At 38.9% G+C, this 17,421-nt stretch overlaps 1 protein-coding gene across 1 annotated transcript in view; it reads right to left on the reverse strand.

Annotated features, from left to right (window-relative positions):
- The window catches only part of SNX14 (sorting nexin 14), an 85,456-nt gene that overhangs the window by 60,306 nt on the left and 7,729 nt on the right, over positions 1-17,421 (reverse strand). Inside the window, exons 2-5 of the mRNA XM_010834754.1 lie at positions 6,593-6,713; positions 5,111-5,187; positions 4,953-5,031; positions 922-965 (exon numbers count right to left, since the gene is read on the reverse strand). Coding sequence (XP_010833056.1) covers positions 922-965; positions 4,953-5,031; positions 5,111-5,187; positions 6,593-6,713 — 321 coding nt within the window. The remainder of the gene's footprint in view (positions 1-921; positions 966-4,952; positions 5,032-5,110; positions 5,188-6,592; positions 6,714-17,421) is intronic.

Below are 17,421 nucleotides of genomic sequence, written 5' to 3' on the forward strand. Positions count from 1 at the left end.
CCCCCGCCCTCCCCACCTCCCCCAGCCACATTACTCAACTTGTGGAATCAGTTCCTGGGACTGAACCCAGGCCCATGGCAGTTAAAGCATTGAGTCCTAGCCACTGGAAACCGAGCCGCCTATTGCATTTTTAAATTAGGAAATTCAAAATATACTGAACATTAGGGGAGATATAATTAAATATTATAAGTCATATAGGTGTTAAGTGTTCAAATATATAACTAAGTACACGATGCTTCTGTAAGGGAGTATGTGTTTTATTAAATGATTTCTGATTGTCAAATCAGACTTTTTTTTCCCCACAGATCTAGAGCATTTTCCATATTCCATTGAGCATAGGGGATTTGTACATAGGCATCAGATACCAAAAACAAAGCTACTTTGGAACAAAACATTAATTTTCCAGGAAGTCTACTGAAATTAACTTTCAGTTTAATGAAATACCTGAATAAAAATTTTTTCTCTAAATGTACAATTAGTTCAAGTGTAAAAGGTGCATACAAAATAGTAAATCACTACAATTAGGGGTCACAAGAAACTGTACAAGTTACTGTTCTTTCAAAAAGTAGCCTAGGGTTTTTTCCTCTTTCCTATCACTAAATTGTTAATTGATTACCTACAATCAGTGGTTCTTAAGTGACCACTGTGCCTCCCAGGTAACTCTGGCAATCTCTGAAGACATTTTTGGTGATCACAACCAAGGAAAACAAGGAGTGCCACCAGCATTCACTGGGAAAAAGTCAGGGGTACGTTAAACACCCTATAATGCACAGTATAGGTCCCCATAACAAAGAATTATGTGGCCAAAAATGTCAATAGTGCCAACGCTGAGAAATTACCACCTATACTAAAAATGTATCATTAGCATACTTAATGGAATTCACTATACTACAGAAAAAAGGTCTTAGAGAAAGAACTTACCTGTACCAGGGGTAGACAAAGTTTTCCAACACTAATTCAAGAACCTGAATAAAAATTATTTTTTAAGAAAAATCAAGTTAATTAATTCTGGGAAAATAAACTCTAATACTAAGAAATATATAACAAAAACTAAGCTTAGTATCCCAAATACTGACACCCAGTGTCATACTTCTGCATGACAAAATGTCTATGCCGACTTCATATGGCTTTGATGATGAAAAGGGACATATGGGAAAACACTCTGAAAACAGTAAAACTTCATTAAAAAGAAAAATTACTATCACAATGACACACACACTTTAAAATATGTCCATAATTTAAAAAAAAAAATTTAATCTAAATTGTTCCTGACTCTGAAGATTCACTGAACCAAAAAAATTCTATGCAAAGAAAGAAAATAATAGGCTGGTCTTTTGCATTCCTAATGCCCTCTGTAAGTCAGTAATCCCAGGATAAAATGAAAAAACAAATATATAAGACTTAGGGGACTTCCCTGGTTCTGGTGGTCCAGTGGTTAAGATTCCGTGCACCCAATGCAGGGGCACAAGTTCGATCTCTGGTCGGGGAACTAAGGAATCAGTGATTAACTTTCAAGGGAGGATAGAGACTAGGAGGGAGTATGAGCAGGACTTCTGGGTCTAATGATGTTTTTGTTTCTTGATCTGAGTGCTGGTATATGAATATGCTCAGCTTTGTGAAAACTTTAGGTTATATCTAAAAAAGTTACAAAACAAAAGAAATCCTTGGTGTTAAACCTTCCATTTCTTGAGGCTGGGTGGAACAGTATAATTTTTAAAAGGACTTGCAGCAGTGGGCATTAATTTTAAAAAGCACTAGGGAGGTAATGAAACAACATATCTAATCTGACTATATATCTTCTCTGGCCCAGTAATGCAAACTGTGGACTCTCTACATACTCAGGCAACAAGATTTGGATTTTTTATTACAAAAACTAAGCATCAGTGATATCAGCTGGAAAAATAAGATACACAGAGACAGGATTAGGACACAGGAGGAGACTGGAAAGCTTACCATTAAACATTTCATCTTACATGATTCCCCAAATCCAACCAGAAGTCCTACTGATTTTACATCTAGGTAGCTCTTTTCTACCTCTTCTCACCCCTATATATAGCCTCTAAATCAGTCTCCCTCCTTCCAAGTTAGCTCCCTTCCATTCTCCATAAAATTGCCAAAGTGATCTAAAATATGCATTTGACCACATCACTCACCTGCATGAAACCGTCAATATAACAAACCACAAATCAAAGTAAGAAAGGTGGAGCTGCACTGATTCTGAAAAGGCAAGAGAAAGCTACATGCCAGCAGCTACGACCTTCTACTTCCTTTTCACCTCCCACTACATCCTGTAGAGAATTGATGCTTTTGAACTGTGGTGTTGGAGAAGACTCTTGAGAATCCCTTGGACTGCAAGGAGATTCAACTAGTCCATCCTAAAGGAAATCAGTCCTGAACATTCACTGGAAGGACTCATGCTGAAGCTGAAACTCAATTACTTTGGCCACCTGATGTGAAGAACTGACTCATTGGAAAAGACCCTGATGCTGGGAAAGACTGAAGGCAGGAAGAGAAGGGGACAACAGAAGACAAGATGGTTGGATGGCATCACCAACTCGACGGACATGGGTTTGAGCAAGCTCCGAGAGTTGGTGATGGACAGGGAAGTCTGGCATGCTGCAGTCCACGGCGTCACAAAGCCATGGGGTCACAAAGAGTCAGACACGACTAAGCAACTGAACTGAACTGAACTGAACATCCTGTGAGTCACATCTGGAAACTACAGTTACACAATTTGAAAATCACCGACATCTATGATCAATTAAACATCTTCAGCATTGCCTTTTAAGTCTTTTGATGATCTGATTTCCAAAGGGCCATATAAAAATTGGTTATGAACTAAAGCAGTCCTGCATTTTAGATTGAGTTCTGCTACCAGCCAGCTATGATACTTGAGAAAATTATTAAAATGCTCTAAACCCTAGGTTTGGTAAAACCATCAAAAATAGCACCTACTTCATAGGTTACATGAATACAAGTACAGTGATTAGCACAATATCTACTATATAGTAAGTATCGAAAGTGTTAATTGCTCAGTCGTGTCAGACTCTGCGACTCCATGGACTGTAGCCTGCCAGGGTCCCCTGTCCATGGAATTCTTCAGGCAAGAATACTGGAGTAGGTTGCCATTTCCTGCTCCAGGGGATCTTCCCTACCCAGGGATCGAACCTGGGTCTCCTGCACTGCAGGCAGATTCTTTACCATCTGAACCACCAGGGGAAGCTATATAGTAAGTGACTGATAAACACTAGCTACTAGAGTATGGTCTCTTTGTTGCCCACATTCTCCTTCACATTTCACCCTCCAGCTTACGGAACTGTCCACCCAGTTTCAAAGCCTCTCTTTCCTTCCAAAAACTCTTTTAACACCCTGGAACACCCTTTCCCTTTCACTATCAGGCTTGCAAACATCTAGTCATACTTTCTGACTGCCCCTCTCTACAGTTCTGCACTTCTTCCTCTGTACTAGTGACATACCTTGTATGTTTCTTCCAGAACTGACTGCATTACATTCCACTGTGCATGTCTGTTTATATGCCTACCTCCCCTCCTAGACCAAAGCTCCCAGAAGAAAAGAAGCATATTTTATTTCTTTTTATTCCTAGGATGTAGTCTAATTCCTGTCTATAGCAAGACCTCAGAAAATGGTTTTTAAATATTAGAGCTAATATTTACTCAACACCAATAAGTGCCAGGCACTAGGTCAAAAAATTACGTAAGAAATAAAGTGTCAAAGTTTTTACAAAGAAATAAAGTGTCAAACGACTACAATCACTATTCCCCTAGAAGTCTTGTCTTCAAAAGACCTCAAATCAGCACTCTCAAATAGAAATATGTCAGCCACATATAAAATTTCAAATTTTCTATTAACTACATTTAAAGAAAAATAAAAATAGGTGAAGTTAATTTTATGATCTATCTTATTTAACCCAATATACCCAAAATATTACCATTTTAACATATAATCAATGTAAAATATATAATAGGATATTTTACATTTCTTTTTCCTTAAGAAGTTCTCAAAACCCAGTACATATTTTACATATACAGCACATCTCAATTAGGACTAATATATTTCAAGTATTTATTAACAGCCACATGTAGCTAGTTGCTACCATATTGGAAAGCACAGTCTTCAATCCAGGAATCTGGAGGATGAAAAAGAGCTTAGAGAAGAAATGGAAAAAGGAAAATGCCAATAATTTAGCATTTATGCAGCATACTTTGGAGAAGGAAATGGCAACCCACTCCAGTATTCTTGCCTGGAGAATCCTATAGACAGAGGAGCCTGGCAGGCTACAGTCCATGGGGTCGCAAGAGTCGCCAGGGAAGGATTCAAAGTGGGGAAAGTGACAATTAGGCAGAATTCAGATGTTTAATGCTACTCTTCAACTAATCTGCATTTAGTTTAATTCAGTAAGTATCTATCAGATACCAGCAATACATCTGGCCCCTGCACTTGGTGTTGGGGACAAATGAGATCCATTCCCTGCCTTCAAGAACTTGACAGCTTTCTCAGATGGATGGAGAAAACAAGTCTCTCAAAGAAATAACTAAAACATGGTATGTTACCAAAAAGATACATATAAAATGTGACTGCCACAAAGACAAGAGATCATACTTCCTATTCCTATATTATGCAGAAACAGTGAAATGTATCCTGTTCTCTGTTCTATTCTGGTTATTTCTACTGCCATATTATAAAAAATGACTATTTCTTAAAGAGATAAACAGTAACTAGGTAAAACCATTTTCTTTGGCTAAAATGTCCATTTTTATTAGATATGGAATCAAAAAACGCTTATGGCCTACAATTCAAGTTGTGTAGCAATCAACTATCTAACCAAGACTCAATTAGGTGGCATTTATTAAAATGCTCCATGATTCCCTTTCCCATAAGTATTTAACATTTTTTGCTTGGGTATACACAGCAATATTAATTAAATCAGTTACCTCTGAAAGAGACGCATCAACCTTAGAAGAAATTTTCAGGTCTAGCCATGGCTGGTAGTTCTCAAGTAGCAAGGAAGGCCTAAAGAAAATCATACAGTTAAATTGCTTGAAACCCAAAACTTAATGGAAAGGATCAACAAATTAAGTGTTTAACTTACCTATGTCGCTTACATTTCACCTTACCACAAACAGCACAGCTACGACCTTGAGGAAACAATTCCTGAAGTCCTAATTGCTAAAAAAGGGAAGTGGGGAGATTTGTCTTTACATTACACATCATATTTACTAAAGAGAATCAACTTTTCAAAAATTTGTTAATCAGTGTATGAATTCAGAGGACATGATTTTTTTTTATTACTGTCTGCTTTAACACTGAAACTATTCTTTACAATAAATAATTCTTGCTATACCAAACTGCCAATAGGAGAAAAATACCAAATGAAATGCTTTTTAAGCCGAATTCCCAAGCTTAAAATTAAAGTCAACTGCTATGCTCACTTATTAAAAAAAAAATTCAATCTATATTTGAAAATGATACTCTGCTGCAAAAGTATAAGAAAAAACTATTTTCTATTTCTCCAAACCTTTAATCAATGAAGGAGAACATATGCTATAACTAGTAAGTTTCCTGACCAAATACGGGGCACCACTTACAGCTGTGTTTCCTCTGAGCAGAAATATCAATCAACCTGAGATGAGGGACTGCAGCTACTTGAAGACTTCAAGATATCCCACTCAACCCTGATCTACACTCTTGGGACTTTACCTACCAGAGACAGACTCAATACAGTACCACCTTCATCAAAGTTCAGATATACAAAACAAACTATTTTGGTTAAGCAAACTGCCTGATTATTTGTTTCTATGAAGCAAACAGACATCCGTGGAACAATGAGTTCCCGAGTTGCATTTGTGCCTCAGAATCACCTGGAAAGCTTTCAACAAGTACTAATTACAAGGTCCTAGCCCAGAACTCGGAGAAGGCAATGGCACCCCACTCCAGTACTCTTGCCTGGAAAATCCCATGGATGGAGGAGCCTGGTAGGCTGCAGTCCACGGAGTCACTAAGAGTCGGGCACGACTGAGCGATTTCACTTTCACTTTTCACTTTCACACATTGGAGAAGGAAATGGCAACCCACTCCAGTATTCTTGCCTGGAGAATCCCAGAGACGGGGGAGCCTGGTGGGCTGCCGTCCATGGGGTCGCACAGAGTCGGACACGACTGAAGCAACTTAGCAGCAGCCCAGAACTATTCAATCAAATTCCGGGGGTAGAGCCCAGGAACCTGTATTTTTTTTTAAAGATTCCTTAAGTGATTCTACTGTATAAGCAACTTTGGGAACCTCTTATTTACTGTCCTCATAGTTAATGTGAAGTTAGAGGACACTAAACTTGTGGACCCAATTTTCTGAGAATTTTTAATTTTCTCTTTCTAACTCCTCCTGGGAGAACTGCACACTTTAAAAATATATACATATGCAAATTTCACTTTGAAAATGTTCTGATGTCTTTCATTATTAAATTATAGCAGACAGATATTTTAGAAATCACTGCTTTAACATGCTTTCAAGAAGAATATCGAACAGCATAGAATCATATATACTGACTCTCTTAAAAATAAGAACACATAAATTTTACCTTAGGTTTGTATTTTATCATGAAGAATATATTTGGTAACAGAGAATCAGGTCCCAATGAGCAGTAAAATGTGACAACTCCAGCAACAAACGACCAGAAGATCATTAAAACATGAAGATACCTTAGAAATAAATAAAGACAATTATTAGAACCAAAAACGCATATAAAACTAATTTGTGCTTCCTTGATTTAATGAGTATTTAATTAAGCATCTACAGTATCAGGCTGATGCAATTCCTCAAGTCATGTTTTCTGTAATATACTTATTAACTATAAGAATATTAGAATGTTTGCTATCAAAGGTATATTTCATTTAAAGTATAAAGACGTATAAATCCACAATATTTCATAACTTGGCACCTAGGCTGTCATGTTTAACTAGCCAATACTACATTTTTCCAGAATATCTTCTAATGATAGTGTAGTATTCATACCCCACCAAAATTCTGATTATTTTGCATTAAATCAAAACAAAAATTGTACTGAGTACCCATTTAGTCCTACACAGTACTAGGTTCTGGGGATATAGTAAGGAACAGCACTGTGTCTATTTGCATAGGAAACACTATCCCTTAGGTGTAGCAGGTAAGGAAATGAATACAACACAGTGTGATGATGTGTTCTATACTATGACAGAGAAAGTACGCATGATATGAGAGCACCCAAGGCAGAATACCCAAATTTAAAAAGAAAAGCTTTTTGCAGAGAAAGCTGTGTCTCTGGGAAAACTTAAAGAATGAGTAGGAGAAAAGCGACACAAGGGGACAGGGTAGAGGAATGAGGGGAATTCAAACTTGAGAGAACAACGTGAGCTAAGTAAGATCTGTGCACGGCTCCAAGGAAGACGTGGCCTTGAGATGAGCCTAAAAAAACAAGCCATAGCCATACGACCTAGTGTCATGTAATAAGTCACGTTACGGTGTCGCAATACAGTCTGTCCTCACATTGCACAGTTTTCAGTTACCATAATTTTGCCAAGCACCAGCCCCTCAACAACGCAGCCCCTCAACAACTCTAACCGTGAGTAAGGACACAAAGTTAAAACTTTGGTGCTAGCTCTTCAGTTCACAAATCACTACATAGTAAGAGAATGAAGCCAAACCAGAGAGAAGGGGGACAATCAGGGAGATGCAAAAAGTATTTCAAAGTTTCTGAGGCCTGGCTACTCGCCAGTTCTTTCTGCACTTACATAAGCATCCAGTGATTCCCCTCTCTGCCAAACCTAGAGTGATATGAGTTTCTTTCATCTACCATCCAGAGTCCTGGGTAATACCCAGGAGACAATGAACAACTTAAGAAGATTTTAAGAATTTTTAAGAGTTTTAAGAAGGAAAGCACTATCATCAGACTGTATAATCAGAAAACCACTCTGGCAGCAATATGGAGCATGGTCTAAACTGGAAACAAGCAAGCTAGTTAGAAAGCTGCTGAAGCAGTTAATCTAGGAGAATTTATGGATGGCCTGTAGAGACTTAGAGATAAAAAGAAGCTGACTGTTTTGAGACACCCAGGAAGAATTAAGAGGACTAAGTAGGGGAATTCCCTGGTGGTCCAGTGGTTCTCCACACTTTCACTACAGGGAGGAGTTTGATTCCTGGTTGGGGAACTAAGATCCTGCAAGCCAAATGGCTCGACCAAAAGACACCTCATTTTTTTTGTTTGTTTTTGGCCTCTCTGCACAGCTTAAGGGATTTTAGTTCTCCAACCAGGGAGAACCAGGGATCAAATCCAGGGCCTCCACAATGAGAGCTCAGAATCCTAGTCACTGGACCACCAGGGAATTCCCTCAAAAAAACAAAGTAAAAAAGAGGACTAAGTAGTTGATTAGATATAAGGAGAAGAGAGAAATAAAAAATCAGTTCCTTTTGGACATGTTGACTTTCAGGTTTCTCAAGACGCACCAAGTAGAAATGAGTTGGACACGACTGAGTGAGTTTCACTTTCACTTTCAAGATGTACCAAGCAGAAATATTCCATAACCAGCCAGGTTTTGGGTAGTTTAAATCTCTGCAGAGAATATGGGCCAAGGATAAAGGTTTGGGAATTACCAGCATAAAGATCACTGAAGTCATGGGAATGAATGTCATGACCAGAGACAAGCTGCAAACTGAAAAATGAAGAATACATGACATATTTAAGAAATAAGCAGAAGCAGAGAAATCTATAAAGGAATCTAGGAATTAGGAGAGTTGAGAAGAAAAACAGGGGTCAAATCATAAAGGCTGTCAAGATTTAAAAAAAAAGAAGAAGAAATGAAGAAAATATTTCAACAAGAATGAAGTAGTTAAACATAATCAAATATTGGTAAAATAAAGTAAAAGAGACTGAGAAGTGTCCATTGGTTTCAGCAACAAGAGAGATACTGATGAACTAGGCAAATCAATTTTAGTAGGATGTAATGGATTGAAGACTGGTGGGGAAGTGGAATCAAGAAATGTGGATAATTCTCTTTTCAAAGGAAAGAAGAACAATAAATAAATAAAAGAGCTAAGGTGTCAGCTGGAGAAAGACAATTAGGAAAGGTGTTTAGTAAAATCTGATCACATTTCAACATTAATAGGAGAGAAAGAGAAAAAAGAAAATGAGGTAGGAGAGAAAAGATAACACAGAATTATTTTCCCCTAGAGAATATATGGGGTCACACAGAGTCGGACATGATTGAAGCGATTTAGCAGCAGCAGCAGCAGCAGAGAATATAGGAGTAGTTGGGATTCAGAGCCAAAAAAATAATTATAAAAGAAAGTGATATCTCTTCAATACTAGAGAAAAAGAAAGGGTTGATGAGAATGGAGTTAAATCTACAGATTAGATAAAAAGAATTCAAAGCCATTATGATGGCCTTTAAGTGAAACAGGTGCTGCTTGAGAGGAAAAGGCAAAGGTGGCATGATTGGGAGTTCTAGAAGACTGGGGAAGTTCTGAAGCAGCAGCTGGAGAGAAGTAAAGAGAAAGGTATCCTCAGGAACTGCTGGGCAGTACTAAGGCTGAAGAGTTAAGTTTACAGGTGTGTGATTTTCTCTAGCAGCATTCAGTAACTGGGATATAAACACTTAATAAAACAAACCAGCATCACTGATCCAAGGTTTGGATTTTGTTCAGTGAGTGACATGCAAGCAAAGAGAGTCAAGGATGCTGGCAGTAGACTCGCTAAAGTGATGGGCCTGGAATCTAAGCTAGACTGACTCTAAACCACAGATGAAAGTAAGTGATAACAGAAGAGGGACAATGGATAGGAGGAAAGCAGAGAAAAGCAGGTACCGTGTGACTGACGGAATAAGAGACGTAGCCACAGGTCAGCAAGTGGGAGGCTTAATTTTTAAGATTTCACAGGAAGAACAGTCTCTGGTGATAACACAGGCCACCAAAAGGTGATCCAAGTGGGAGACTATAGAAGAGTGACCTCAAGATAAACTACAGTATTTGATGGGTTACTTGCACAAACACTAAAGTTACCCAGAATCACAAGATTTAAAATGGAAAGAGTCTATAAACTAGAAGTTTATAGTGCAAGAGACTAATATCAGTAAGAAAAGACAGATTGGCAGAAGTTCCAAAGGAGTGAGAGATTTCTACTTCCTCAACAGAATAACTGGTCTTCCCACCATAAACAACTAGAAAACTGGACAAATCATACACAGCAACTGTTTCTAGGCATTGGATAACAAGCACGACAGGAACAGAATCTTGAAGAGTAGTGAAGTGGATGAACCTAGAGCCTGTTATACAGAGTGAAGTTAGAAAGAGAAAGACAAGTATTGTATATCAACACATGTATATGGAATCCAGAAATATGGTACTAATAAAGCTATTTGCAAGGCAGGAACAGAGACACAGACACAGAGGACAGACTTGTGGACACGGCGGGAGGAGAGGGTGGGGCGAACTGAGAAAGCAACGCTGAAACATGTCCATTGCGATATGTAAAACAGACAGCTAGTTGAAAGCTGCGGTGTAACACAGGGAGCTCAAACACAGTACTCTGCAACAACCTAGATAGACGGGTAGGTAGGAGGGAGGTTCAAGAGGGAAGGGACATATGTATACTTGTGGCTGACTCTGTTATTGTATGGCAGAAACCAACACAACATTGTAAAGCAATTATCCCCCAATTAAAATTTTTAGAACTAAAGAGAAGGGAAGCACACAAGTGAGTGCCACATCCAGCCCAGTTCTTTGACTGGGGACAACTGCCCCAGGTGCAACATGAAATAGAACGGGCTACAGAAGATATTGTGAAGATTGGGGATTTCAGAATCGAAGAATAAAGCACCAAGTAGTAAGAAAAGGTGAAGATGATGATTACAGGTGCTCACATATTACAGACAGTGAACAGTAAGTGCAAATGCTGTGAGACAAAGGCTGCACCACTCAACTACAGGAAACTGGTCTCTACGCCCCCGGGGCAATTCTGCACTTGACAAACATCCACCACAAACCTATCACTGAAAGTTCTCACATAAGCATGGTTACTGTTAACCCAAAGAACTGCTACGAATTAACCTGCCTGCAGAAGGAAACACAAACCCTCTAAACCTCTGTGGTCCCTGTCAACCTGGCCCCAACTCACTTTTCTGCTCTTATGCTTCCCACTCCTTTATACAAAGTTTTATACAAAGCTTCACTCCAACCAATAAATAGCACACTTGACATCAAGCTTTTAAAAAACCTTAAGTCTAGAAACTAACTCAATGGGTTACAGAGGTATTCACAGAGGAAATTATGAAATCCGTGTCCACAGACACTTACTGAAAATCATTCTGAGCCAGAAAGATATGACTCCGAATTCACAATTTTTAGAATCCTTCAACACTTACATAGTACATATTTCATAAACAACATACATTATATAGCATAATACATCATGTTATAATAACATAAATAATATGAGGTCTGACATAGTACTCCATAATCAGATATTAGTATTTCCACAGAAAAATGTATAAACCATAAATAAATAAGTCATAAATAAATACTATAAACAAGTCTCAAGTCTGTTCAGGTCAGGATTTGTTATCAAATGTAACTGGTGTATCAAATCTAGAGGACAAGTTATTTCTTTTTGATTTCTGAATTATGGATTAGGAACTGCAGACCTGCGCTTAGACTGAGTGACAATAAACACCGCATGCAGTATGCACATCACGGTAAGGCAAGCAGTAACTGAAAGGCGTTATTTAAGACGGAAATCTTTAGTGTTAAATACATTAATCCTGCTGTTCGAAACCAAGGGTGATCTCACCCACTGCCAGGGGAATTTGGCAATATATGGAGGCATTTTTCACTGTCACAACTGTGGGAAGATAAAAGAGAGGTATTTTTTATGGTATGGTATTTACATCAAGTGACTTGAGGCCAAGGCTCTGCTAAATATCTTACAACGTACAGAACAGCCCCCCACAACAAAGAATCACCTGACCCAAATTATCTATAGTGTTGAGGTTATCCTGCATCAATCAGAGACAAATACTGAAAACCAACAAGCTAAGCATTCAGAAGGTTGGGGGAGGAAATACAAATCCAAACACGTAAAAAGGAAGGACACGCTAAAGAACAGAAATCAGTCAAGTAGACGACAATGACAAAAGACATAAACTGGTTCTTCAGAAAAATTAATAAAATAATTAAAACCTCTGGCTGGATACTACTTGAGGTTACTAGGGCACCAGTAATTACTTTAAAAAATGATAATTAAGAGAAAAAGGTATAAGCATTTATTCTACTTTTCCAGCTTGAGCTATACTTCATTGTAACTAAACAGACCTTAACAGAGGATAAATTAAAGCAACTCTACAAACACACACACATACACACACACGAGAATTTAAATTAAAAAATACAGAAGGAATGAAACAATAACAAATCACCATGTTGCATCCTATAATGATTCAGATCAGATCAGATCAGTTGCTCAGTCGTGGCCGACTCTTTGCGACCCCACGAATCGCAGCACGCCAGGCCTCCCAGTTCATCACCAACTCCCGGAGTTCACTGAGACTCACGTCCATCGAGTCAGTGATGCCATCCAGCCATCTCATCCTCTGTCGTCCCCTTCTCCTCTTGCCCTCAATCCCTCCCAGCATCAGAGTCTTTTCCAATGAGTCAACTCTTCGCATGAGGTGGCCAAAGTACTGGAGTTTCAGCTTTAGCATCATTCCTTCCAAAGAAATCCCAGGGCTGATCTTCAGAATGGACTGGTGGGATCTCCTTGCAGTCCAAGGGACTCTCAAGAGTCTTCTCCAACACCACAGTTCAAAAGCATCAATTTTTCGGTGCTCAGCCTTCTTCACAGTCCAACTCTCACATCCATACATGACCACTGGAAAAACCATAGCCTTGACTAGACGGACCTTTGTTGGCAAAGTAATGTCTCTGCTTTTAAATATTCTATCTAGGTTGGTCATAACTTTCCTTCCAAGGAGTAAGCGTCTTTTAATTTCATGGCTGCAGTCACCATCTGTAGTGATTTTGGAGCCCAGAAAAATAAAGTCTGACACTGTTTCCACTGTTTCCCCATCTATTTCCCATGAAGTGATGGGACCAGATGCCATGATCGTCGTTTTCTGAATGTTGAGCTTTAAGCCAACTTTTTCACTCTCCACTTTCACTTTCATCAAGAGGCTTTTGAGTTCCTCTTCACCTTTGCCATAAGGGTGGTGTCATCTGCATATCTGAGGTTATTGATATTTCTCCCGGCAATCTTGATTCCAGCTTGTGTTTCTTCCAGTCCAGTGTTTCTCATGATGTACTCTGCATATAAGTTAAATAAACAGGGTGACAATATACAGCCTTGACGAACTCCTTTTCCTATTTGGAACCAGTCTGTTGTTCCATGTCCAGTTCTAACTGTTGCTTCCTGACCTGCATACAAATTTCTCAAGAGGCAGATCAGGTGGTCTGGTATTCCCATCTCTTTCAGAATTTTCCACAGTTTATTGTGATCCACACAGTTAAAGGGAGTAAATAAATGGTGAAACCAAAGAGAAAATGTGTTGGGCAGCTGTCACCACCTGAATCTACAAAAAGTGAGGCAACTCGACCTAATGTGGAGTTACCTTTTGATGTGATGTATTAGAATGTACACATCATCACTGAAGTACACGTGGACCCCCCTAAAAAAAAACATGTAAATCTAACAGTCTATAACTCTAACTCCCTGTCTACAAGAAATACAGAGGTGCAGATGACTATCAGCAAAATCCAAAGTGTGAACAAATAACCCAGTTTCTTCAACAAGTCAATGGCAAAGGGAAAAAAAAAGAGTGGGTGAGGAGGAATGTTCTAGATTAGGGTTGACAAAGGCTTATGGTATAGTCCTCAAAGCTAAGATTTTTACATTTAAAAAAGAATATGGGACAGAGAGACCTGATATAGCCCGAAAAGTCTAAAATATTTACTGACACTTTACAGCAAGTTTGGCAACTCTTGTTCTAGATTATACTTACAAAAGCTTCAAAGATGCAGCGACTACATAACATGAATAGACCCAGTTGTGATTCTGATTAGAACAAATGCATTATAAATGTTTATATAATTAAGAAAATTTGAGTATGAGCTGACTATTATAAGACATTTAAAAATTACTGTTAATTTTGTAAGGTTATGGTTTTGTGTAGAATAATTATTTTAAAAGGAGGAAGGTCAGATTTTTTAAAATACTAATGGCTGTTGAAGCTGAGTGATGAGTGCTTAGGGGTTCTTTGTACTCTCTTTTTTCTATGTATGCTTGGAAATTCTCAAAAGCAAAAATTAAAAAAGACAAAGTTTTAGCAAAACAGATCAGGGAGAAAAGAAAAAGAGAGGATACAAATATAAAACTGTTGACTTTTTAAAAATGCACAACATGAGAGTTGTAAATTTTATTTGCGGCAAAATGAGGACTGCAGCGTGGGAGACAGCACTCTGAAACAGCTCTAAGAAACTACTCCAAAGAAGGAAGAGGGAAGCTCAGTATATATGAGATTTTGGTGAAGGGGGAATACATGCAATCAAGCACATATTCTTCCAAAAGGTTTCTGCTAGTCTCATGAACCTTTCCCGAGTCACGAGGAACAGTCATCACCATGAAGGATTGCAGTGTTTTTCTAGATATCAGGAGATACAAGAATCAGGCTAATAAAATCGGCTCCTGAAAATACCTATCTGAAGATCCCTGCTGCCAGTCCCACCACGCCACCCCCAGCAAGAGTGCCTCATTTCTGCTCTCCATCCTCAGCTTCTTTCAGGGGGTGTTGAACGTCAGCAGCTGAAGCAGTGCATGATTTAATCCTTGTAGAGACAGATGGCAAGTGCCCATAGCAAGAGCCAACTTGTAGTTGACACAACACAGAATGAAAAAAAGAAGCAATCACAGCTATAACTGAAATGAAGAGTGAGACTATAAACAATTACTGCTGCTGCTGCTGCTAAGTCCCTTCAGTCGTGTCCGACTCTGTGCGACCCCATAGACAGCAGCCCACCAGGCTCCGCCGTCCATGAGATTCTCCAGGCAAGAACACTGGAGTGGGTTGCCATTTCCTTCTCCAATGCATGAAAGTGAAAAGTGAAAGGGAAGCTGCTCAGTCGTGCACGACTCTTAGTGACCCCATGGACTGTAGCCAGCCAGGTTCCTCCATCCATGGGATTTTCCAGGCAAGAGTACTGGAATGGGGTGCCATTGCCTTCTCCACTATAAACAACTATATAGTCATAAGGGAAGGGAAAGGGAAGTCGCCCAGTCGTGTCCGACTCTTTGTGACCCCATGGACTGTAGCCTGCCAGGCTCCTCCATCCATAGGATTTTCCAGGCAAGACTACTGGAGTGGGTTGCCATTTCCTTCTCCATATAGTCATAAACTGGATAAATAATATGACAAATTTTTAGAAAAAAAAAATGCTAAGAATTAGGATGTTAAGAACTAGATAACCTGAATAGACCAACTATTTATTAGAGAAATTAAAATATAATCAGAGACCTGGCTTTAAAAAAAAAGGCCCCTGGCCCAAATGATTTCACCAAACTTTCATGAAATAGATAATCCTTACTTTATACAGACTGCTTTCAGGGAGGAGAAAAATGAGGAAAAGCTGCCAATTTAAAAGGATTAATATAATTTTAATCCCCCAACCTGATAAACATAATAGAAGGAAATCCTTAGGTCTATTTTATTCATGAATATAGAAATGAAATACTCAGTAAAATACTAGTTAATTAAAACTAGCGGTATATCATAAAATAAAGAATAACACACTATAAGAAAGGCATATTTTTCTAAATAGTTCAGTATCTTTTAATCATCATGAACTAAAGGAGAAAAAAAATCATAACAATGATGACTTTTAACCTAATTACTAGTTTACAGGGAACCTAGAGGGACATTCAAAAACACTGCAGGGAAGCAATCAGCAGAAGCCAAATTGTGGAAAACTCTATGGAACAAATGGCCAGTTTCCCCAACAAATAAATTACAAGGTTAAAAAAAGGGAAGAAATTTTCAGATTAAAAGATCATACTTGGGTATTATTTGAATAAATCTAAAAGGCTGTTTATAAATAAGATTCATTATGGTTGGCGTAATGGATAGACAGGCTCATGACAAAGCATATAAAAATACAGTAAAATTTTAATGATGATTGATCATTTACTATAAATTTCAACACTGCTGTATATTTAAAACTTTTCATCATAAAATATTGGAGGATAAAGTTCTAACAGATTCAGGGAAATCTGAACAATGAATAGATATTTTAAGGATGCTAACAGCTTTTTTATTGTGAAATGGTATTGTGGGGGCTTCCCTGGTGGTCCAGTGGTTAAGACCTTGCCTTCCAGCACAGTGGGTATAGGATCAATCCCTGGTCAGGGAACTGAGATCCCACATGCCTCCTGGCCAAAAAGGCAAAACATCAAACAGAGCAATAATGTAACAAATTAAATAAAGACTTAAAAGATGGTCCACATCCAAAAAAAAAAAAAACTTAAAAAAAAGAATGAAGTGGTATCCTGGTTATGTAGAAAAACAAAAGCTCTTGGGAGGTCACTGGTGGCCTACTGGTTAGGATTCTGGGGCACTGCGGGGGTCCGGGTTCAAACCCTGGCCTGAAAACTAAGATCCTGCAAGCTGCATGGCACAGCCAAGGAAAAAAAAAAAGCTCTTATCAGTTAAAGACACCTACTGAAATGTTTGATACCCACTGACTGAGTTACTAACACACACATTAAATAAGAAGCTTTGGGGGCTTCCCTGGTGGCTCAGACAGTAAAGAATCTGCCTGCAATGCACGAGACCTGGGTTTGATCCCTGGTCAGGAAGATCCTCTGGAGGAGAAAATGGCAACCCACTCAAATGTGCTTGACTGGAGAATTCCATGGACAGAAGAGCCTGGCGGGTTACAGTCCAATTCAGTTCAGTCGCTCAGTCATGTCCAACTCTTTGCAACCCCACATGAATCGCAGCACGCCAGGCCTCCCTGTCTATCACCAACTCCCAGAGTTCACTCAAACTCACGTTCATTGAGTCAGTGATGCCATCCAGCCATCTCATCCTCTGTCGTCCCCTCTCCTCCTGCCCCCAATCCCTCCCAGCATCAGAGTCTTTTCCAATGAGTCAACTCTTCACATGAGGTGGCCAAAGTATTGGAATTTCAGCTTTAGCATCATTCTTTCCAAAGACCACTCACGGCTCATCTCCTTTAGAACGGACTGGTTGGATCTTGCAGTCCAAGAAACTCTCAGGAGTCTTCTCCAACACCACAGTTCAAAAGCATCAATTCTTTGGTGCTCAGCTTTCTTCACAGTCCAACTCTCACATCCATACACGATCACTGGAAAAACCATAGCCTTGACTAGACGGA

Source organism: Bison bison, unplaced genomic scaffold (assembly GCF_000754665.1).
Source record: "Bison bison bison isolate TAMUID 2011002044 unplaced genomic scaffold, Bison_UMD1.0 scf7180017864035, whole genome shotgun sequence".
NCBI classification, from domain to species: domain Eukaryota; kingdom Metazoa; phylum Chordata; class Mammalia; order Artiodactyla; family Bovidae; genus Bison; species Bison bison.